This window comes from Phyllostomus discolor, chromosome 12 (assembly GCF_004126475.2).
Source record: "Phyllostomus discolor isolate MPI-MPIP mPhyDis1 chromosome 12, mPhyDis1.pri.v3, whole genome shotgun sequence".
NCBI classification, from domain to species: domain Eukaryota; kingdom Metazoa; phylum Chordata; class Mammalia; order Chiroptera; family Phyllostomidae; genus Phyllostomus; species Phyllostomus discolor.
This window is the reverse complement of record NC_040914.2, coordinates 75,677,930-75,701,443: the sequence shown is the minus strand read 5'-3', so window position 1 is coordinate 75,701,443 and position 23,514 is coordinate 75,677,930. Positions and strand designations below refer to the sequence as shown.

The following is a 23,514-nucleotide window of genomic DNA, read 5'->3' as shown; positions in this document are numbered from 1 at the left end:
ACCTTTAGTGGAGTCTGATCCTGTAGGATAACAATTTATTATCCATTGAGTGGATAATAAATTGAGATGGACTGAAGTGGAGCTGCAGGGAGATATGACACAGTATGTGTCCTGAAACTGCCATTACAAATAAGCACAAACTCGGTGGCTTAACACAACAGAAATTTATCCTCTCACAGTTCTGAAGGCCAGAAGTCCAAAGTCAAGGTGTGGGCAGAACTATGCTCCCTCTGAAGGCTCTGTGGAAGGTCCTTCCTGCCTCTTCTAGCTTCTGGTGGCTCTGGGCATTCCTGGCTCTAATCTCTGCCTCCATCTTCACATGGCCTTTTTCTCTGAGTCTCTGCTTGTTCTTTCCTCTCTCTTCGGTCACTCTCATTGGGTTTAGAGCCTACTGTAATCCATGATCTCATCTCAATTCTCACCTGAGTTATATCTGCAAGGACCTTATTTCCAAATGAGGTCACATTCTGAAGTTCTAGGCAGATGTGGTCTTTTGGAGGGTACTATTCAACCCAGTACAAACATTAGGTAGCAAATAGCAGAGCAAGAAGTGGTACAAAGGCTGTGGGGAACTGGGGATCTTGATCCAGTGACTTCTGTGCCTCAATTGTCCTAGCCAGTGAGGGCTCCTGAACGTCTCTGGGCTCCACTGTCAGCTGGTGGGGGACATGGTTCCTCTTTTACATATGAGGAAACTGAGGCTTCTCATATGTAAGTGTTGAGTGAAGAGCCAAGGTAGCCCAGGGGGCTAGAGCTGGGACTGAAATCCAGATTGGTTTGGCACCAGAGCTTGAGGTTTCACAGCCAGGTTGGGTTGGATTTGAAGAACTCTAGTGCTGATAAGATCCTAAGATCTTTCCATTCTGAGGAACTTAATTTACCAATAGAAGGCAAAGGTGTTAACTGTCTTAATTTTCACGTTCCTTCATTCCCTCATATTGTAGATTTTGGGATGTGACTGCTTCCTTGAAATCAATAGAAAAAGTGAGGTTGAAGAGAACAAAGATGATTCAATTATTGTAGGAATTAGTCTGGATTTGGAAAATAAGGCAGGGATACCCAACTGGACCCCACCTCGCCCCTGCTTTCTGTGTAGATTTTATACCCTGGGGAAGCTATCCTGGGGTCCTGTTCCTTTGCACACTGACCAAGAACACCAGGGCGGCTCTGGGGAAATTTTTCAGAGGTGTAGAGAGGAGTAGAAAGCAATTTTCTTTTTCTGCCAACTATGAAGGCTGGATGGAGAATTTCTTGTTAGGAAGTTTCTAGTACCTTGGACCATGCCTGAAGAAATTTATTTATTCAATGATTCTCTATTGCATATTGCTCAGAACCAAGTTGTAAGCTTCCTAGGGCAGTGAGGGCACCACTTTGCTTATGGCTGCCCAGCAGGGCTTAGAACCTGATACACACCAGGCCTCTATAGAATTGCTGAGAGAACAGACTCATCCTTGGTCACAAGACGTCAAAAGAAGGGCTCCAGGTGTAGGGTAGGGGAGGAAAGAATTTCTTGTTCCTGGGTTTCAGTTTCTTTATTTGTAGATGGTAGGACTGCTGCTTGCAGTGGCAGAATTTAAAGGTTGTTGGGTGACCCACCTTTCCTCAGCCTGTAATCCAGTGCCAATTCAAATGCTGGGGGAGAGTTCGGTTCACTTGCTTTTTGATCTCCGGTGTATTTGCATCCTCTGGTTCCTAAACTAAGGTAGTAACCCACTGAAAGGAGGCTTACTTAATTGAGAAAGCTTGTTCCCATCACATGCCCAAGGCAAGCTGATAGCCTCAGAAATGAGGGCGCCCGCCCTCTGTGAGCTCACAAGTTCCTGGGGCGGTTATTACTACCCTTATTTTCTTAGAAGGCACCCAGGGCCCAGAGAGGCCAAGCGACTTGTCCAAGGTCACACAGCTTAGCAGACTGAGCAGGGATGGGGACTCGGGTCTCCGGAGCCCAGTTCCAGCGGCTTTTCGAAGACACCTGCTACCTTCCTATTGTGCCGCTCAGGAATAAAGCAGGTTGAACGCCTGGCTTTAACCTAAAACAATGCTCCACGCAAATCTGTCGGAACAAAAGCAACCATTAATCCGCCCCGCGTTTTCCGTCCCTCCGGCTCCGCTGGCCAATCGACTCAGCTGGCCACGGAGGGGAGGGACAGGGCGATCCTACGTGATCGACAGACTGGGAGAGGCGTGGCCGCGTCGGGGGTAAATCGAGATTGGGGAGCCGAAACAATCACGGGCCTAGAAGCAGCAGTTGGAGCCAATCAGCGTGGGGAGGGCGGGCCCTACCGACCCGCTGTCGCGAGAGGAAACCACCCCGCCCACTTGAGCCTCGTCCCGGTGTCCGTCAGCGGTTAGCCCGGCTGCGCTCGCCTGGATCCGTCCGCGGAGCGGGGAGCCTGTGCGCGAGAAGCCTGTGTGAGAGAAGCCTGGACGCGAGGCCGCGCGAGTGCCGGCGCAGATCCCTCCGCCGTTCGTTCGCACGCCGCCGCGCCCCGCGTGTCCCTCCACCGCTGTTCCCGAGGCGCCAGACCACCCGCCCGCGGCCTCCGTCCTAGTAACGGCCGGCCAGCTCAAGTGCGGCGGCGGCGGCATGGCCTGGGCAGCTCCGTCGGGGGGCAGCCCACAGTGACAGACCCTGCGGCGCGGGGGGAGATGGGGGCGGCCGCCTCCCGGGCGACGACGACGACGACGAGGAGCAGCCGCCGCCGCCGCGCACCGGCCACCGCTGGGGACGGGCGCGGGCCGAGAGCCCGCCCGTGAGCGGGGGGCCCGAGCGCTCGCCGCCCCCGGCCGCCCCGGCCCCCCAAGCGCCTCTCGCGCGCCCACCCGCCCGTCCCTGGCTGGGGTCTCACCCGCGCCCGCGCCCCCCCCAGCCCGCGCGCCCGCCCTCCTCTCCCCCTGCCCCTCCTCTCCCCCCTCTCTCACCCGCCGCTCCCCTCTCCCCCTGCCCCTTCCGGCCTCCGGCCCCCGGCGTCCCTCCCTTGTGGAGCGCTGCCCGCTGCAGAGGGACGGTTGTACCGTTGGTTCTCGGAGCTGCCGTCGCCACAACCGCGTGGAGTTCCTGTGCGGCCTGCTGGACCTGTGCATCCCTCTCGAGTTGCGCTTCCTCGGCTCGTGCCTCGAGGACCTGGCGCGCAAGGACTACCACTCGCTGCGCGACTCAGAGATCAAGGCCAACAACCCCGCCGACCTGGGCAGCCTCACCAACCTGACTGACGAGGTGGTGCGCAGCAAGCTGCTGGTGTCGCTGGCGCTGTTGGGCTCGGAGCAGCGCGAGGCGGCTGGCGTGCTCTACCGCACGCTCACGCACATCGACTCCATCATCCACAACTACGGGCTGCAGCTCAACGAGGGCCGCACGGGCGATGAGTTCCTGCTGCTCTTCACCATGGCCTCCAACCACCCGGCCTTCAGCTTCCACCAGAAGCAGTGTTGCGCCAGGAGCTCACGCAGATTCAGAGCAGCCTGAGCGGCGGTGGCGGGGGCCACGGGGGTAAGAGCGCGCTGCCCACCTGCCCGTCTTGCCACAAGGTGAGTGCCCACGCGGGGGGCGGGTCCGGCTCGCCCACCCGCACCCCAAGCTTCAGCAGCTCCCCCAAAACCCACCCACACCCAAGCCTTCACCCCCGACCTCAAAATTACACTACCTCCCCAAGCTTTCACTTGGGGTCCCAAACGCCCACCCGTCCATTAAGCCTCCACTCCAAACCCCTACCCCAACCCCAAGCTTCCCTCCCGTGCCCGGAGTCGCCACCTCGCACCCCCAAGCACTTACCTCAAGCTTCCACTTCACAATTGTGTCCCAAGCCTCCACCATGTATTCTTACCCTTCCCAAAGTCCCTGTCCCCACCTCGACCCACAAACCCCGCACCCCCAAACCAGTCTGGCACCTCACGCCCTTGGGGCTGTTGCACCCATCTCACCGGGGTCAGTCACGGGGTGTCAGGGAGGGCCGCGCTCCTGGCTCCACTAGAGGACAGATAGCCCAGTCAGAGGTCGTAGCTCCTGTGCGGTTCTTTCAGGCCTTTGTCTCCTTAAATCGGGCTCTGGGCGACAGATAACATTTACACATTGTGTCGCCTTGGTTTCTCCGAATCTGTTGTTTGTTACTAGAAAAGGAAGCCATTATGAGATGGAGATGAGAAGGCACTAGAACGTGCATAGGCTTTCGGGGTATCGTGCGGCATCCCAGACCTGGGTCTTTTTCCGCTAAGTGGTCAGGTGTTGCGGCTGGAGAGGGAGGGGGGGGGGCGGGCGGGATGGGGAAGGTTGTAGCCCGGTGTGTGCACGGGTGTGAGCACATGTACACGTGTATTTGAGAGTGCATGCATGGATGTGTATACCTACTGGTGAATGTGTATGAGTGTATCGATATGTGTGTATGTGTATTTATGAATCCACATGCATATCTGTGTTTCTGTTTGTGTTTAACAGACAGTGGCATGTGAGACAGTTATTTCTCAGGGGCTTTCTTTGTGGGTGTTGAGGGTATCAGTCTCCTAAGAATGCTAGGTTAAGTTAAAGATCTCCAGTCTCCAAGTTAAACAGGAAGGGCATCATGGTCATCCACTTAGAAATGTGAACTTTTGTCTAAATGTTTCAAAACTATGTAAACAAAGTGGGGCTCAAACTTATTTTTAACGGCTCTTTGGGACCCAGTGCCAAAAGAGAAAAAAGATTTTTCTTTGACCAAGTGTGTCATATTCAAGGTGTCACACTGACGTTGGGAAATGAGATTACAGTCAGGACCAGTAGTGTTCAGTATCTTTTTTTGACGGTGCCTAAGGTCCTTTAAGTAATGTTGATACTCGATGGTTTGGTTGCTGGTGGTTTTAAGCTATCTTCCAACCCTGCATTGTGGCTTTTCTTTAATGTCTTCCTCTAAGAAGTGGTTGTGGTCCCTGCGTTAGTTTTAATGTGTCCTTTTTTTTTTTCTTGTTAACATTGACCCCTGAAACTGTGGTTTTCTTTTTAAGAGTGTTCCGATCCCACCCATGTTGTGTACTGAGCAAAAAAATGTTACCCTGGCTACAGCAAAGAGAAAGCTGGGTCCCAGGGAACGTGGTGATCTGTAGGGAGCTCAGTAAGCTTTGGAGTGCTAGTGGAGTGTCACCTGTTTATGGGATTTCAGTCCCCTAAGGTCAGCTTCATGCGAGGTTAGTCTTTAGGTTAAATGCCATACATGGATAACATCCATGGCTGTGATTCCAGGTTTACTCAGCTCTTGAGGGGGGCCTTTTGTATGTGCAGATGCATTGCTTTATTAAAAGCAGAAGATGGTGGTCATTATTTTGGTGGGGCAGTAAGCTAAAAGCTAGGGGAAAAAATACCAATAAAGACTTTCTGTCAAGTCAGAAATCCCTTCGATGTGATGAAGGGGCTGATCTATCCATCCTCCACCCCCCTACCCATATGGGCACTGAATTAACCAACTAAGTGACCTTGGCCAGAGCCCTCCATCCTCCAGTGTTCTCATTAGAGGGCAAACTACCTGCTTCATGGACTTGTTTGGAGGGTCACATGAGGTCACGTGTGAAGTGCCCAGCAGATGTGCACTGAGGGCTTCCTTCTGTCCTCTCTGACTTTTTACAGAGGAATGCTAACTTGAGCAAGGCATGTTGTTACAGAGTAAAATGTTTGTGTCTCGGAGTGTTCATGTTTTCTAAATTGATTTTTGGATACGTAACTTAGAACTACCGTGTTTTTTGCTCATCCTGGGGAAATTGGAGAATTCTGCCTGACTTTAATAATGAGGTTATAATGAGTAACCTTGGGGGTATTGCTTCCTTATTTCAAAACAACTGTGGTATCTAGTTTTCCCTACATCCCCTACGTCATTGCTAAACTAAGTTCATTTAACTTTCTGTTCCTTTGCTGATTTAAAGTTAAGGCCTGACATTGATAAACTCTTCTGTTCCTTGGAGTAAGCAACTCAAAGGAAATCTGGCCTTTACGCATTTTGCTGCCTTAGTTTCTCTAAATCTAACACTTAGTGTAAACCTGAGAAAGCAGCCCCATTAAAGCTCTGTTTGTATTTCTTTTGTAAGCTGTTGTGTTTTGTTTTAAACTCTGGGCCTAGAGACTTTGTGTTTATCTTTTAGAGATAAAGATGTTGACTGCTTCATTCTTTATCCTATTTAAAGTGACACTTTATTAACTATATTACTGCTTGTTGGCACTATTTATATTGTTTCTCCAACCCTTACTATGTTATTATAAAATTCTTATTGCTCTGAGGACTTGCAATAGGAGTTTAAAGTGTGAGGAATGTAAAACAGACATTTTACTTTTCAGAAAGAGGAAGTATTCAGAGTGGTAGAGCTAGGAGTAGATTGCAGCTGCTTTACTGTACTGAGTAGCTGACAGGTAGGTACTGCAGGTATGCTGTTCCTTAAGGCACGATGGGAATAGTGGTAATGGTTGGCTTGGACTTAACACTACCTCTGTCTTTCCTCTTTATTTAAATATTACAGCCGTAGTTTGGGGAGAAATTTAAGTTTATCCTCTGTAGTCTTTTCTCTATGTAAGTGATAATGTGCTATGGCCATATTGCTAATTTTTAAAATAACAGCTTTATTGAGACTTAACCCATATATCATAAAATTATGCCTTTAAAGTATGCAATTTGTTGGCTTTCAGTGCATTGAGAGAATTGTGCCCTCCCACCTTTGTGTTTCAGAATCTTTATGGTAGGGAATTCATACTGGAACTACCCTTTAGGAGATTGATTTCTTAAGGGCATGTGGAAACAGTGATTTTAAGTGTTCAGTGGAGGAATGTGGTGGGTGGTAGTCTTCCTTTGGGTTTCTTACCCTTTGTCCAGCCATGCCCCTCTCTTTGTTGCTTGGACAGTCTTCTAGAGAGACTCTGTGTTAACAGATGACTGCCGTGTTACTCCCCACATGGTCTGTCCCTTTCTCTTGGCAGTCTTTCCTGATGAGCATTCCCTATCAGTGCATAGAGCTTCTTCATTCTAGCTCATGTGTTATTTAATCAGTCTCTATTGGTGGACATTTTGTTTCCACCTTACCATTACAGACAACTCAGTGTCTTTGACATATTACATATGTGTCATCTATTGGGTTGGCCAAAAAGTCTGTAACATTTTTTTTGTAGAATAGCTCTAGTAGTGCTTAGTTGTCTTTAACTTTATTCAAAACAATAATGTTGGATTGTATTGTGACATTTGTCATATCAGCATGCATTTGAAAATAAACTTACAGAATTGGTGAATTTTAGTGTAGCCATCTTAATATTGAAGATGGAAGGATACACAGCATTTTCGGTGTATTATGCTTTATGATTTCAAGAAAGCTAAAAATGCAACTGAAATAAAATAAAAGATTTGTGCAGTGTATGGAGAAGGTGCTGTGACTGACCAAACATATCAAAAGTGGTTTGCGAAGTTTTTTGGTACCATTGATATTTTGGCCAAATAATTCTTTGCTGTGGGGCTGTCTGATGCATTCATTGGAAGATGTTTAGTGGCATCCTTGGCCTCTACCCACTAGAAGACAATAGCAGAAGATAGCTGACTTACTCAAAATATCCAAATCAATAAAGTTATTGGTGAAAATGAAAAATGTCTTTTATTTTATGGAAAAAACTAAACAGACTTTTTGGCCAACCCAATACATATGATAAGCAGTATGCATAGCCTTTCACATTTCAGTAGGTGTACCTATAGAATAGAAACCTGGAAGTGGGATTGATGGTTCTGTACTTACATGATTACTTTAGATATTGCCAAGATCCATCTTTTGGAATTCCCACAGCAGTGTGTGAGTGTGTGTTTGTATACCTTTAACTAGTATGAAGAGTTAGCTTCCCTCATCCCCTTCCCCAGATCTCTGCCATTTGGTTAGGTGAGAAACACATCTCAGTGTAGTGTGATGTTATTTTGCAGTCCTTTTCTGAGCAAGGTTGAATATTTTTTCAAGTGAACCTTTATTTTTGGCAAGCTCTCCATATCCTTTGCCATGTCTGTTGGGTTGTTGATCTTTATTGTTTTTTTAGGAGCTCTTTTAAGTTTCAAGGAAATTGTCCTTTGTCTTTAGAATTTGCAAATATTTATTTTCCAGGTTTTTTTTCCTTTGCCTTTGGACTTTTGCCATGCAGTTTTTTTTTTTAATTTACCAGCCTTGTATGGCTTCTGAGTTTTGTGTCATAATCAGAAATGCATTATACATTATGCACTGTACATATATTATACATATGCATTATACATTATACAGACATTCCATGTGTTTTCTTCTGGTTCAGAATTTGTGTGGTTTCTCATTTTGCTTTTAACAGATTCATCTGGAATTTATTATGGTGTAAGGTAGAAAGCTAGTTTTATGTTTTCCAGATGACAACCCAGTTGCCCCAGTGCCATTTGTTGCATAATCCATCTTTTCCCTCCAAGATTTGAAATATCTTTTATAATTTGCTGCATTTCCCATATATATTTAGGTTTACTTCTAGACTGTATTTGGTTTCCTTGATGTTTTTATCTGATGATGACTTTGTCAGTTTCGTTGGATACTTTTCAATCCTTATCTTTTTTTTTAATCTCTCATTTGTTCTTTGGGTTACCCACACAGTGGAATTCCTAGGAGAGAGTTGTTTTTTTTTAAATATGTATGGCTGCTGAGGTACCTCCCCCAGATTCTGGCTTAAAGGAGTCTGGGCATGGCCTGGGCAGCCCACTGAGAATCTTCATTAGGCCTCTGATTAGGCACCACTGGTTTTCCTCCTGGTTCTCTGAGTATTTGCAACTGCTTTCCTATCCTTTTGATGGTGTTCCTCTCTTCTCCATCTTTCCCTTCTCTTTTTACCTTATAATTCATGACATTTTCAGCTTTGATTTTGCCACTCACACTGATGAATATAAACCTGATGTCCAACTAGACCTGAGCTCCAACTTGGAGGTTTCAGGTAGCTCAGTTTGTCCAAAGCTAAGTTTCTTTATTCCCACTGTGGATCACTCTGCCCTTGTCCCCATTCCCCCTAGTGAGAAGCCCATGCCTTTCATAGGTAGTTTGCCTGCCTTCACATCCTCCAGCCAGCTTGTTTCCAAGTCCAACCATCCTGTAGATTTGTTTTCCATCAACATGGCCACAACCCAGGTTCTCCCTGTCTCCTCTCTTCTGTCCGTCTGTCCATCTCTACTCCCTCTCCTTCAACCTGTCCCCACCACACTTGGCATGCTGGTCACCACATATGGCACACTTCTGTGTAGGCAGACTTAGATTTTGGACGAATTGCCAGGGAGCCAGGGAATGGATAAAATTAGTCTTCAGGGAACAAGCACCACCCTAGCCTCATGTAAACTGCATTCTGTCCCGAGTAAAGAGTATATGCTGAAGTGTAAGTGATGATCTCCTTCTAGAATTCAGCTGATGTCATTGTTTAAAGTCAACAAGAGAAAACTTTATAGCTGCTCTATTTTTTTTATAATTAAATTAACTCTTTTTTAGAAATAACTGACGTACCCAGCTTCTGACCTTGACCTGGGTGTAGTTGACCGTAGTCTCCCTGACCTAGTTGTAATCCACTATAACAGCTAGTCTCCCTGGCCCCACTCTTAGCTTCCATCAATAGTTCCAATGGTGTCACTGGAATGGGCTTGGTAAGATGCCTACAGGATTTTACTCTCTGGTGTGCAGTTCTTGCCATGGCATCCTGCCGTCTTAATGACCTACCTTCATTGCTTACCTATCCTCATCTCTGTCTGTACTTGCAGTACCTTCACTGCAAGTTTTCTCTTTCCACTGAGCCTTTGCAAATGATGTTCTTTCTCTCAGATGGGATTACCTGGTGCCTACCTGAGGCACCCTAGCCCTGACTTCCTGGCCCATACTTACTAAACTTTCTGTTTCCTCCTTCTATCCTAGAACTTGGCATACTGTATTATAATAGGCTTCTTTAAATTTCCATCACCAGACTTTGACTTACTGGAGGGCAGAGATTGCCTTTCTCTTTCAGTCCCAGAGCCCACAGTCCCTGCCACTGCTGTGTTCTGAGAATGTGTGAAAACCTAGTGGGAAGGAAGTGCTGGGTGTTTATGAAAGGCCATCCTAGTGAAAATATTTTTTTTCTTAGTGCTTTTATTCTATGGCCGTATTGGTAATAGTACCTGTTATCAACTCAGGTGCTTCCTTAGTTGCCTGTATTTAATGGCCATTTCTCTTACACATTTCATAGCTGTAGATGCTAATTAATTTTAACATTGACATTCTACTTCCTTATTTTTCAAGCTGGCACGCAAAAACTTTCATTGGGAGAAATTGTCTGAACATGGTAGTTTGGCTGTACATTACCCCATGACAAAACCCAAGTTTAATGGACAAGAGTACACAGAGAGCTGGGGAAGGGCCTGTCACCTTCTGATGCTCTGGTAGACTGTCTGCCTTGCTGTCCTTGTAGGTTAGGAGTAGTGTTTGTAGTTCTGAAAGTAAGACTGTTTTGAATTTATTCCTTTAATGTTTCAAAATTGTAAATCTTGGTAAGCCTGGATATTTTAGTTTGCTATAGAATGGCAATAAATTAACTGAATAACTGTTAATTATCCTAATTAAAGTTTAGTTTACATTTTTTACACTTTAGTGACAACAGATTAATTTCAAGAAGGGAGCAGTATAGAGACATCTCCTAATTATTTGGGACTTACACGTAAAAAGCTTCAGTAGATTTACTAGGAAGAAATTATTATATCCTCGGGTTTCTTACTGATTCACAGTCAATTAACTAAAACATGTATATGTAGGAGCTACTTCTTGAAATATTAAAGTCTTGACTAGAAGAAATCACTTTGGAAAAGGAAGAGGATTAATCTGTGGGGAAGAGGAACAATCCCTTTCCCTCTTTTGGACATTTTAATAAAATATAAAAGCTTGGGAATAACACTAACAACCTAGCTATAATAAAATGAACTAACATTGACAAGATATTTTGAATGCACCAGTATTGAAGTTGTATGGGAAGCACTTTGTGGTGTATGCACTCTACCTGGACACAATTAAATTTCAGAATACTGTTCTGTATTTATGTGCTACCTTGGAAGGGTGGATTCTTTTGACTCCAGCTTCCTGACAGTATTTTCTTGTATGGGTACTGTTGCAAGGTATGGAATATCTGAGAACATTTACTTCTGTGGGATTTTTTTTCTTTATTTTGAAGACCAGGTATAAAGTTCATGAGCCAGTGTACTATTAATATTTGTATTGGGAAGGCTGATTTACCAGTCAAAATTATTTTTGTCTTTTAGAATTATTAATAAAGAGATGAAGTAGAAAACAGGTAGTCATAAAGAGGGAATGATGTCAATGATAGATAACATTTTGAATATTTTCTATGTATAACACACTGTTCTAAATGTTTTGAATGTATTTATTCAATCCTTATAATAACTCAGTGAGTTAGGTTCTATTTTTGTCCCCATTTTAGCAGTGGGAAAACAGACACAGAAAGGCTAAGTGTAAGTAATTTGCCAAAGGTGACATTTGTAAGTGGCTATTTTTATTATGTGAAGCCAAAATTATGTTTAAAAATATTTTCCTACATTGTCAAAAGTGAGGAAAAACCTAAAGAATATGAAATGAGTACAAAAAGGGAGGCCTAAATTCTGTGTAACTTGTAGAAGTAGGAAGTGTGACGTCATTCACAGCTTTTGTTCACACTGTCAGTTCCCAGCTACCACTGGGCCTGCTGCTGATTGCGTTTGGAATCTACTGTCTTTATAACATAATTCCTCTCCCCACTATCTCCACCCCTAATTTTTAATTTTTATTCATTCATACATAAGCTTTAGTGATAATCTTTAGTGCTAAGCTCTATTTTTTAAATTTAAAGTTAAAACATTTTATGAGAGGCACATACAAGGTCAGTCTGGAAAAAGTCCAGCCATTGTTAATATAACAAAAATGGTTTGTACCACATCCAAGTAACCTGGCATCCAAGGAAGAATGGATTGGAATGCACATGTGTGAACAATGACTTCACTGTACCAGTCTGTGGGGACAGTAGGTGCTGTTGAGTGAGCGTGTGTACTGTGTGGCCGTTGCATTCAAAACAACTGACCGAGTAGAACAATGGATCTGCATCAGATTTTGCGTTAAGCTTGAATATTCCTCCACAGAAGTTATTCAGATGATTCAGAAGGCCACAGCTATAGGCAACTGATGATTGGCAGCTTCACCACAGCATGCCTGTTCATGCATCACATCTTATGCAGAGTTTTTTGGCTTAACATCAAGTCACCCAGGTAACTCAGGTCCCCTGCAGCCCAGATTTGGCACCCTGCGACTTCTGACCTTTCCCAAAACTAAAGTCACCTTTGAAAGGAAAGAGAGTTCAGACCATCAGTGAAATTCAAGAAAATATGACAGGGCAGCTGATGGTGACTGGAAGAAGTATGTGAGGTTGTAGGGTGCCTACTTTGAAGGGGACTGAGGCATCATTGTCCTATGTATAATTTTTCTTGTATCTTCTTCAATAAATGTCTCTATTTTTCATAGTACATGGCTGGATACCTTCTGGACAGACCTTGTATTTTAAGTGTCTGTTTGAGTTTTGATAAATGCATAAACCTGTGTAATCAAACCACTGTCAAGATATGTAACATTTCTCTTACCCCAGAAAAATTGCCTCCTGCCATTTTCTGGTCAGTTCCCACTTTTTTTAAAAATTTTATTTTAATTGTTGTTCAAGTACAATTTTCTATCTTTTACTCCCATCCCAGCCTACCCACCTAGCCCTCCCAGTTCCCACTTTTACCACTACTAGTCCCCACCTTCCCAACCTGCCCTGCCTTTTTTCTGTTCTACTTTTTCCCCAGCATTGATTAGTTTTGCCTATTCTAGAACTTCATTTAAGTGGAATCATAGAATTTCATTTTGGCCATTGGCTTGCCTTATGCTTGCATTGTTGTATTATTTTTAGCATTTGGTCTAGGGGTTACAGTGTATATTCTTAAGTTTACACAGTCTCTCAGTGTACCTTTCACTCAATGTACCTTTCAGTCTTGCAATTGCAACCGTGTTTACCTTCTCTGTTCTTCATGCTAATCATACATGTTACCCTGCACATGCTATAAACCCCACAGTGTATCTTTTTTGCATTAATGTGAATGCAGTGTTTAAAATTAAGGAGCAAGGATAGTCTTACATATTTACTCACATATTTACTATTTGCAGTGCTTTTCATTCCTTACTCAAGACACAATTTGTTACCATATCCCTTCTGTCTGGAAAACTTCAGAATTTTTTGGAGTGAGGGTCTGCTGGCAAGAAATTCTTAGTTTTCTTTTATCCATAAATGTTTTGCTTTTGTCTTATTGCTAAAGGGTCTTTTCATTGGATGTAGGATTTTGTGTTCTCATTTTTTTCCTTCCAGCATGTAAAGAATTTGAGGCCCTGGCTGGTGTGGCTCAGTAGATTGAGTGCTGGCCTGTGAACCAAAAGGTCACTGGTTCAATTCCCAGTTGGGGCACATACCTGGATTGCAGACCAGTTCCTCAGTTGGGGCAAAGGAGAGGCAACTGATTGATGTTTCTCTCACACATTGATGTTCCTTTCCTCTCTTTCTCCTTCCCTTCCCCTCTCTCTAAAAATAAATAAATAAAATCTTTAAAAAAATTAAAAAAAGAAGTCAAGACAGTGTCTTCTGACCATAGTTCTGCTGTTCTACTATATTTAACATGCTGGTTTTCTTTGGCTGGTTTCAAGATTGTCTGTGTCTTGGTATTGGAGCACTATAATGTGTTCAAGTGTTATTTTCTTTTCAATGTTTGTTGAATATATTGGGGTGACATTGGTCCACAAAACCATATAGATCTCAGGTGCACAATTCCACAGTACACCACCTCTTTCCTTCTGCAACTCTGGTTATAAGTGTTTTAAACCTTTTGATATTCCACAGGTCCTGGAAGCTATGTTCATTTTCCCCCCCTCAAATATTTCTTTGTTTTTCAGAATGGATAGTTTCTGTCAGTCTGTACTGGTTCTCACTGTCTTCTGTTAATTGCAAACTGCTATTAAGCTCATCCAGTGGATTTTTTAGTTTAGGAATAGCATTTTTCATTTTAGAATTTCCATTTGTAAAAGTGTTTATTGTTTTAAGCAGTTTTAGGTTTACATAGATTAAACATTAAAACCATCCAATGTCCACAATTTACATTAGAGTTTATTCTTGGTGTTGTACATTCTATAGGTTTGGACAAATGTGTAATGAATGACCTGTGTCCACCATTATAGTAGCATAGAGTATTTCCACTGTCCTTAAAATTCTCTGTGTTCCACCTGTTCATCCTACATTTTCCCCCAACCCCGGCAGTCACTGATCTTTTTAGTGTCTCCATAGTGTTGTCTTTTCCAGAATGTCACATAGTTGGAATCATACAGTGTGTAGCCTTTCACATTGGTCTCTTTCACTTAGTGATGTGCATTTAAGTTTCCTCCATGTCTTTTCATGGCTTGACAGCTCATTTTTTGTCACTGATTTGCTGGATAATATGTGTGTTCTGCATGTGCACAGTTCATTATCCATTCACCCACTGAGGGATATTTTGGTTCCTTCCTGAATTTCCTTTTCTAAATCATTTCTGTTTCCCTCCAGAGGTATCTTTCTGGTTTGGACCTCGTGAGCATATTTTCCTTTGTGTTCTTGAAATTCCTTATAACAACCACTTAATACTCCCTCTAATTCTAGCATGTGACTCATCTTGTGCTTGGTCTCCTTTTTCTCTGTGTATGGGTCATGTTTTTGTTTATTTACATGTCTAGTACTTACAGATTGCTTCTTGGATTTTGTGAATGAGACATTTTAGAAAATGGATTTTGTTCTATCCTCCTGAAGAGTACTGATGTTTTGTTTGTTTAGCCAGCAGTAAACATGGCTAGACTGAAACTCTAGGACTCTCTTCCCTGTGTTGATCAGCAGCTGCAATCTCTGTTTAGTTCTTTGTCTTAGCTTGGCTTCTTGGAGCCTGCCCCAGGCATGCATGTGTCAAGGCTCACTTGGAGATGTGGGCAAAATTTGTATGCAGAATTGGTGTTCCCTTCCCAGGTGCTTCCCTTTCTGGAATTTCCCCCTCACTTTCCAGCCATCGTAGTCTACTAGAATTCTGATCTCTGGTTTTTCAAGTCAGTGAGACTGGGGTTCTGTCTGAGCTTTAGTACTTTTTCTCACGGGGGCTGCGCCTGCAGGATATGAAACTTCCCCAGTGCAAATCTTTTTCCAAGTGTAGATCTACCTCTAGTTTCTGCTTGCTTTTGGTTGTGTTCAGTTTATTGTTTTGGGTTTTTTTTTTAATACTTTGTCCAGAGTTTATGGTTATCTGCATGAAGATTGGTCTGATTATTCAACCACTATTGAAAGTAGAATCACCTGATTTTTATATAATGCCATTGTTTGTGTAAATATTGAACATGTGTTCTAGGAAGGATTAATTCTCTCTCATGATGTGTAGCAGTAAAGGAGGGTTTTATACAATGACATTTGTTGTTATAAAGATTAAGGTTCTGTGCAGAGGAGAAAAAATGAGCTGGCCTAGTGTCTGGAAATTAGAGGGTCATTTGGAGAATATGAGATGATGATTTTAATGTTCTGGTACTGCCTACATGCTAAATAACCAATGGAGAATTAGGTGTGTAGATGAACTTTCAGAAGAAATGTGAAAGGGCAGATTTGGGCTCTATTTTACTTACAGTCATGGAATTCATCTAAGGAAATACCATTTACCTGTTGGATGCAGAGTTTGGTTATATCTGCTAAAGGAGGTAAATCTTGAATTTCTTGACCTCCAAAGTGTTTTCTTTCTGTTCATTCCAGTTGATTCTTTTCTGGTTTGATCTTTCCCTGCATGGTTGGCCATAAAAGAGATTTGGTTTCGTACTCTGGGCAGCTTTGCCTTGCTCATAATAGACATCCAGTCAAGACTCATTGAATGGAATTTGTAGCTCCTATAGAAATAAAACCCAAAGGTCTATTTTACTGGTATTTTCTGGACCTCTGATACTTCCCATACATTTCTGGTTTATTTCAATTCCTGATCTTCCCCTCCTGGATCCCTAAGTGTTCTGCAATTGAATTTATGTTGTGGCTAATACCCCACAGGGATCGTGAAACAACCGTTTTAATGTGCTAACTGTTCTGAATAGTTCATTTCAGGCAGTTGAATATTATATTGGGAACCAAAATGGTTTATTATAACACAGTTAACTTATTATGATTAGACACTGAGCCAGTTTCTTAAAGAAAATTCTAATATTTAAACATACTTCGGGCCAAAATGTACACAATAACAATATTGTATATAGTATGCACTTAATGTCAGAAGTCCTGGAGGTAAAACTGACCTACACGAATGCTCCTCTGCCGTCCTTTTGGGTGTGACCTTCACAAGATGAAACGCCACCTGAAATCACGTGCAGAGGAGGAGCAACTGCAGCCTCTGCATCCGAACTTGTTTTCACTGTTAAGAATTTTTAGTATTACATGGTCATATAATTTAAATTTTTCTTGAAGGAGGAGGGACTATCTTCCTGAATATGTTGTTTTCTGTTCCAACACAGTGCTGCCTTCAGAGTTTATTTAGGTTGGGTTGTTTGTTCCCACATGGCTATGCCTTTCAAACTTCGGTTTTTAAAAATGCGTCTGTATGATCCTTTGCTGTCCCTTGTGGTTTCTTAACTGCTAACATTGTACCTTTCTCCAGCAACCATTGATTTCTTTAGGCTCCTCCTACCCCCACTTTAAATTTGCTGCCTATTACTTGCTCTGCCCTAGGAGAATACACCTAAGCCTGTCGGAATTGTGTTTCAATAAAGCTGTCAATGTGAAACACTGGCTAGTGTGGCTATTCAGACAGAAGCCTTTCTTGGTATACCCTGCTCCTCATTTGTGTCACCAACCTGGATAACTGTCTGTTTATTGAGCACCTGCTACGTGACAGGCTCTGTAAACTCTCCAGGTACTAGATATTTTAATCTTATAAAAACCACAGGAATTGACCAAGATGCTATTTAACCCAATTTTATAGGTTTGCATAGCTTAGGAAGTATTGTCTTTAGTCAACCCAGGGCTTTTGCCTCAAATCCATGTTGCGCTGCACTTCTAAGTCATCTGAACAGTAATTCTGGACCCTTTCAGAGCTGTTTGTACAGAGGGCATGCTCCCCTGCCCCCAGGTTTTGGTTTAATTAGCCTGCCTGGGGCTGGCCTGGAATCAGAATTTCTTAAAGCTTCTTGAGTGTGCACAGTTAGGGCTGGGAATGCCTGGTATTGTAAGAAGCTATATTGTTCTGCAGGCTGCCTGTGGAAGAACTTTGCTTTATAATCTCATTGCTGGAGTTCATCTAGTTAAGTCCTTGGTATCCTTTGCTGAGATTTTTGAGCAGTAATCTTTTTTTCTCTTTTCTTTTTTTAATGAGTAGAGCTCTAGGGTAAGAAATATTAAAAGGAATGTTTTCATATGGAAAACAGTTTTGGGTTAGCATTGGCTTTCACTTGGCCTAAGTCAGCAAATAGCTTTCACTATTAAACTATCTATTTTCTTGTTCTGGTTTTTAGAGACACGTAATTACTATTTTAATAAAATGCTTACAAATCACTCTTCCTTTTGATTTTATGTATTTTTTCCCACTGAGTTAAAAGTGTTTAACAGATGTTATTCTTTCCTGTGTAGAGACGGATTACTTGGAAAACAAATAGAAAATAAAGGACTCTGTCTGCAGGCACTTTGAAGTTCATGTTCTTACTTGAGGGTACCTGGCCCTGCTGCTTCCTTGGCACTCATAAGCTTCAGTCCGGAAGGTTTTTCTGCCCATCTCTTCTTGCCCCGGGGCACCACCCTTTCTGATCCTGTTCCTGAAAGCCCTTCCTGTAGGTCTTGGCTTGACTGGCTTCTCCTCCAGTTAGACCTCAACTCTGCTGTTACTTCTGGATCACCAGGAATCATGTCACTCTCCTTATTTTCTTTGAAATTATCTTTTTTGTTCCTCTATGAGGCTTGCATCTCTCATGTCGTGTGAGTGCTGTTTACCGCCTCTGACAGCTCCTCAGTAACATCCAGCTTGGTGGGAAGGTGGCGGCAGTCATTGACAAAAATGAGCAGTTTTGGTTTTAGAGGTTGCTTCTATTTTACATTTTTATATTGTTCATATCTTATAGGAAGGTACTTATGTATAGAGTAATATTTTAAACTTTTTTCTAAATTCTAATAGTTAATGTTTATTGCAGAAAAGTTGGAAAACAAAAATTTTTAAATCCCCTAGTGATAATAAATATTATTAGTATTATGGCACATTTTCTTTTCTTTTCAATGCCTGTTTGTATATGCACACAGTTGACATATTCTACCTTGTTTCAAAACAGACTCGTAGAAACAGAGACCAAAGAGATCATTGCCAGGGGGGAGAGGGTTGGAAAATGAGTAAAAAAGGTGATGAAAGGGAATATAGTCAATAATACTGTGATAGGTGACAGACAGATGATTACTATTGTAGAATTAGTGAGGTGATCACATGGTAAGACATAAAAATGTCAAATCACTATACTGTATGCCTGAAACCAATATAATATTTTATATAAACTATGGCACTTTTTAAAAAAGTAAATAAAAATAAATGACCCCTCAAAATATCTATATTGTTTCATTTATCTAAGTGTGAGCATTTCCCATGCCTTATATTTTCTGAAATTATTTTTTAAAGTCTGCATAGTATGTAATCATGGGGATGTAAATTTATTTAAATATTAAATCTTGCTGGATATTTATGTGCATATTTATTTTTGCTCTTCTAAAGCTAAGATGGTTCTCCTTGCACACAAACCTTTGTATCACTGATTATATTCTTAGCATAGATGCCTCCCAGCAGGATTAGTGGATTCAAAGGTACAGATGGAATGAGAATTTGTTACATGTACCTAATTGCTGTCAAGACAGTTGAATTGATTTGCACTTGTTAGTTGAGGATGACCATGCCCCCCTCTTAACATTTTGTGAGCACTAACTCCTAAGACATTTTGTCTAACTGTACTTCAGGTAACTTCCAAGCCTTTGTGTGCTAGTTTTAGAATAGGTGATTACTTGTCATGGTAGTCATTTTTAAGTGGAGTGTCTGTTTAGAAGAGAAGGTACCCCGTACACACACCCAGACCCAGATTGCGGGGAAGCAGACATGGAAACTGGTAGCTGTCTAGAACTGTCTTCTCATCCCTGGACTGAATCTACATCAGCTCATAAACCTCTGTAGCTGTATGACTGCTCCCTACTGGACAGATGACCTTGGAGAAGTCGTTGATGAATATCTGTCCTTATTGTTAAAGTGGGGTAACAATAACTGCCACCTACACATAGATGCATGTGTATATAAGCATATTGCATAAGTGATATGATAAGAAGTAAACAGAGTGTGGTTATGATACTAGTATTTTTCATTGCCTCTTACAAAGTGTTCACATCTTAGGCCTTCAGGTGTCCACCCTGCTATTTAAACTTAACTCATATCTTAACAGACTTTTCATATCACTGTCCCTTTTGTATACAGCTGCCTAGTATTATAAGCATACCTGTATCATTTTATTTAACCAGTCCCATATTAATGGCACTTAATTATTTCTGGTCTTTGGCTAGTACCATACATCACCATGGTGTAAACCTTGGGTTGATGTTATCTTGAATGTGTTTGGGTATATCCGAGGGTAGGTTTTGGAACTTTTAACCTCATGTGTGAGGGAAAGGCACACTTTTCTCTTTGTGTAGGCATTCCCATGTGAGTCTGTGGAGGACCTCACCACAGAACCATTGCCTGTTAACAAATGGGCTGTCCTGCTGCCCGCCTACAACATCCCCTTCCATTTCTTTTCTTACTGTTGATCATTTACTTACAGAGCAGCTAAGACCTTGACACTTTGGATTCTTAAGAGATTAACCATTGCTTTACCAGGCTTTTCTTAAAACCTCCTCCACCTCACTTACATGTTGAACGTTTGAGTGCACGCTACATGCCTTGTCCTCTGCTGGGGATTGAGAGGGCACATCTATAAAAGGTAAGTTTTGGGGTCCCTCTTCAAGAATCTAGTAGGCAGGCAAAACCATTGTGCACATACTTCCAGTTAGAGTTAAGCATTGCATTTATTTTAGAGGGATTGTGTTGTGGGGATGAGGTGATTAAGGATGGCTTTCTGTAGACCTGCTCCGATTTGGGCGGGGTTCAGGGGTTCCAGTTAGAAACTGGGTGGTTGCTTTTGCCTTAAAAGTCCTAAGGCTTATAGTAGAGAAAAGGAATTGGATGAGAGTAGAGTTTCTCAACTTCAGCACTATCGAGGTTTTGGCCCAATAATCCTTTGTTTGGGGGCTTGCCCGGTGTGTTGTAAGATATTTAGCAGCATCTATGACCTCCACCCACGAGATGCCAGTAGAGTTCTGCCCCCAGTTTTGACAACCAGAAATGTCTCCAGACATGGCCGTATCCTCTGGGTGGATTGCCCCTGGTTTTGACCTACTGCAGAGTCACAAGCATTGTTAATTTCTGCCTAATTGCATAGTGGTAGCAAGTGCTGCATTTCCAGTTAGAAGCTAGCAAAATTAAAACTGTAATCTTCCCTGTGGCTTCTAGGACTGTTAGGATTAGTGGAAAATAAGATTTTATAAGTAAAATAAGGATAGAAGTCTAGAAGAGTTCTAAAAATTAGGTAAAGGGGTTCAAGCTTGATGCAGTAGATGGTAAGAAGCTACTTGTAGGCACCATAAAGACATGTTTCCCCTCGTGCAAAACACCTGAACTGTAAAGTGATTCTGAGGATTTTTCTGTCAGGCTCATTTTTATAAGACAGTGCTTATGTTAATACTATTCAGGTGAAAAAAAGTGAGGAGGGCACTGCTGGTCCGAGTGCTTTCATTGTGGTGGTCTCTTTGCACTTCAGTCCAGAAGGGAAGACCTATGCCCATCACAGAGCCCTGATTGGAGGGTGCACTGACACATCAGCTTACCTGCTAGCCCAGGGTCCTCCCGCTGCCAGAGGCCATGGGGAGGATCACAGCTTTGCTTCCACTAGCCTCTAACTCAGAGGTGTCCAATCCTTTGGCATCTCTGAGTCACACTGGAAGAAGAGTTATCTTGGCCACACATTAAATACATTGAGGCACGTAATCACAAAAAAATCATAACATTTAAAGTAAATTTATGATTTTGTGTTGGGCCACATACACAGCCTTCCTGGGCTGCACGTGGCCTGCGGGCCAAGGGTTGGACGCCCCTGCTGTAACTGGAAATACAGCTTTTGCTGCCATTATGACAACAGAAAGAAACTCACAGTGGTGTTAACAGTGCTTGTGACTTGTCATCAATAGAAATCAGATGTCTTCATATTGCACCTTAAGGTACCTTAAGGTACCCTTTGTGCTGGCATGACTTCAGGTTACATGGCACCTGCTTGCTAAATATGTTAAAGAAGTTCGTCTCTTAAGATCTTAGCTATTTTTAGTATAATTGGCTTCATTTGCAGTCCTGTGTATGTTATGCATTTAATACATATTTCTGGGACAGATCAGTAGACTTCATCAAACAGCTAGAGTTTGTTTGTTTGTTTGTTTGTTCACAAAGTAAAAAACCCCTGCTCTGGTGCTTATTACCATTTTCAGAGCCATTTCAAATGCCCGTTGGTGGCATGAAATAAGACTTTTGCAGACTCGGGGCCTTAGTCAGTTTACCTGTGTTTTGGGGTTCTTCTTCAGTCCAAGTGCATGTTAGCATGCCCCATTTAGATGACTTTGACTGATCTTTAATGAAATAGATTTTCATTAAAACTCTCTTCTAAAAATTGTGGTTCTGGTCCATGAATACTAAAGTGAGTTTTAAACACAAAGCTTTAAAGTAGACTATGCAGCACTAGGTCTCTGTCATCAGATTCATGGACTGAGGAAAACCCTTAAAGAAAAGTGTAAATATCTGAGGGAGAGAATTAGCAGGAGTCATACTGTCCAACACACGTCCCTTCTCTAGGGTGATGGTTTATATGGTTGTCATCTTCATACCTCACCCTTGGAAGGGGACTTTGAGTTCATCTGATCCAATTTTCTACACACTGCTGGATTTGTTTTTACATCTTGCCTAAAAAGTTGTGAAGCCCTGACTGGGTAGTCCAGTTGGTCGTCCCAATTCTCCAAGGTTGCGGGTTCCATGCCGGTCAGGGCAGATACAGCAATCAACCAATGAATGCACAAATAAGTGGGACAACAAACTGATGTTTCTTTCTCTCTCCCTTTCTCTCCTTTCCTCCCTCCTTTCTTCAGTCCCTCTCTTCCCCTTCCTCTCTCTCTCTAAAATCAATAAATTAAAAAAAAAAAAGAGGTTGTGAATGTTCTGATCATGATAAACTCCTTTATGTTGAAATACTCTGGCAACATTGGCATCCCCTGGGAACTAGTTAGAAATGCAGAATCTTAGCCAACCCCCCTCCCTGACTTTCTGAATCAGAATCTGCATTTTAACAAGATCTGGAGGCATTTTGCACATTAAAGTTTGGAACCAGAAGCCGAGTCTCTATTGAAATAGCTGTGACAATGAGAAGGTGAGAAGGTTTGCTGTCTCAGAGCCAGGGTGCGAGCTGTGAGTCCAGGTGGTGGGACTTTATAGCCATTATGGTCTCCCTAGGTGTGTGGCAAATGTCAAACCAGAATCACTTTCCTGGCAGAACCACAGAATAGAGTGTGTGCCTCGTGACTAGTAGCACACTTCAGAGTCAGGTTTCATTCGTGGCCTAAGCTTGGTCAGTCCTTTATTAGACCTGAGGAAACACTCTGATGATTGTATAGTATATAATTTAGACTACAGGAATTTTACTCTGAATTAGAGGTGCTTTTTTGTTAGGCGAAGCTTGAATTTCATTAAAATTTGGTGGGTAGAGTCATATATTTTACAGCTATATATTAAGTGCCTTTTTTGTGCTAAGCACTGTTTAAAGTGTAGAGGATACAGCAGTGAACAAAGACAAAATGTCTCTGCCTCACTGAGCTTCGAGAAGTCCTTACTAAGAAGGTGACATGCCAGTGTAGATGTGACAGCAATGAGGGGGCCTTTTCAGGCCGAGGGTACAGCCAGGGCGAAGGCCTCCAAGCAAAACCTGGACGCTGAGTCTACCTTTGGTGGCTGCAGTGCATTGAGCACGGGGGAGACACGGGAGATGACAGGAGCCAGGCCCTTGTAGCTCATAGGAGAGGCGGGCTGTGCAGATACAGAGTGGTTAGCTAGGCTGGGGGTGCATACCGAGTGTTCATTTAGAAATAAAGCAAGGCGCTTGCATAAAAAAGGACTTTGAACTTAATGGAAAACATCCATCAAGGCTGAGTCGGGCACTGTGTTTGGAGAGGCTTTTCTTCTTGCCTTCCTTGCAGTAGCAGAAGACATTTGGAACCGATCAAGTCTTCATTCTCATGCACATTGAGCTGATGACTGGAGCTCTGCTGTGAGCATGAGTCAGAGAGCATCTGAGTTGAAGGAGTAGGTCACATGGGCAAATTAACTTAACCAA

General features: G+C 42.7%; 1 protein-coding gene across 1 annotated transcript in view; it reads left to right on the top strand.

Annotated features, from left to right (window-relative positions):
• The first annotated feature begins 2,984 nt into the window (after positions 1-2,984).
• ZCCHC14 (zinc finger CCHC-type containing 14) overlaps positions 2,985-23,514 on the top strand; it is a 59,076-nt gene continuing 38,546 nt past the window's right edge. Inside the window, 2 exon segments of the mRNA XM_028502146.2 lie at positions 2,985-3,425; positions 3,428-3,528. Of these exon segments, the coding sequence (XP_028357947.1) occupies positions 3,386-3,425; positions 3,428-3,528 (141 nt within the window). The 5' untranslated portion in view covers positions 2,985-3,385.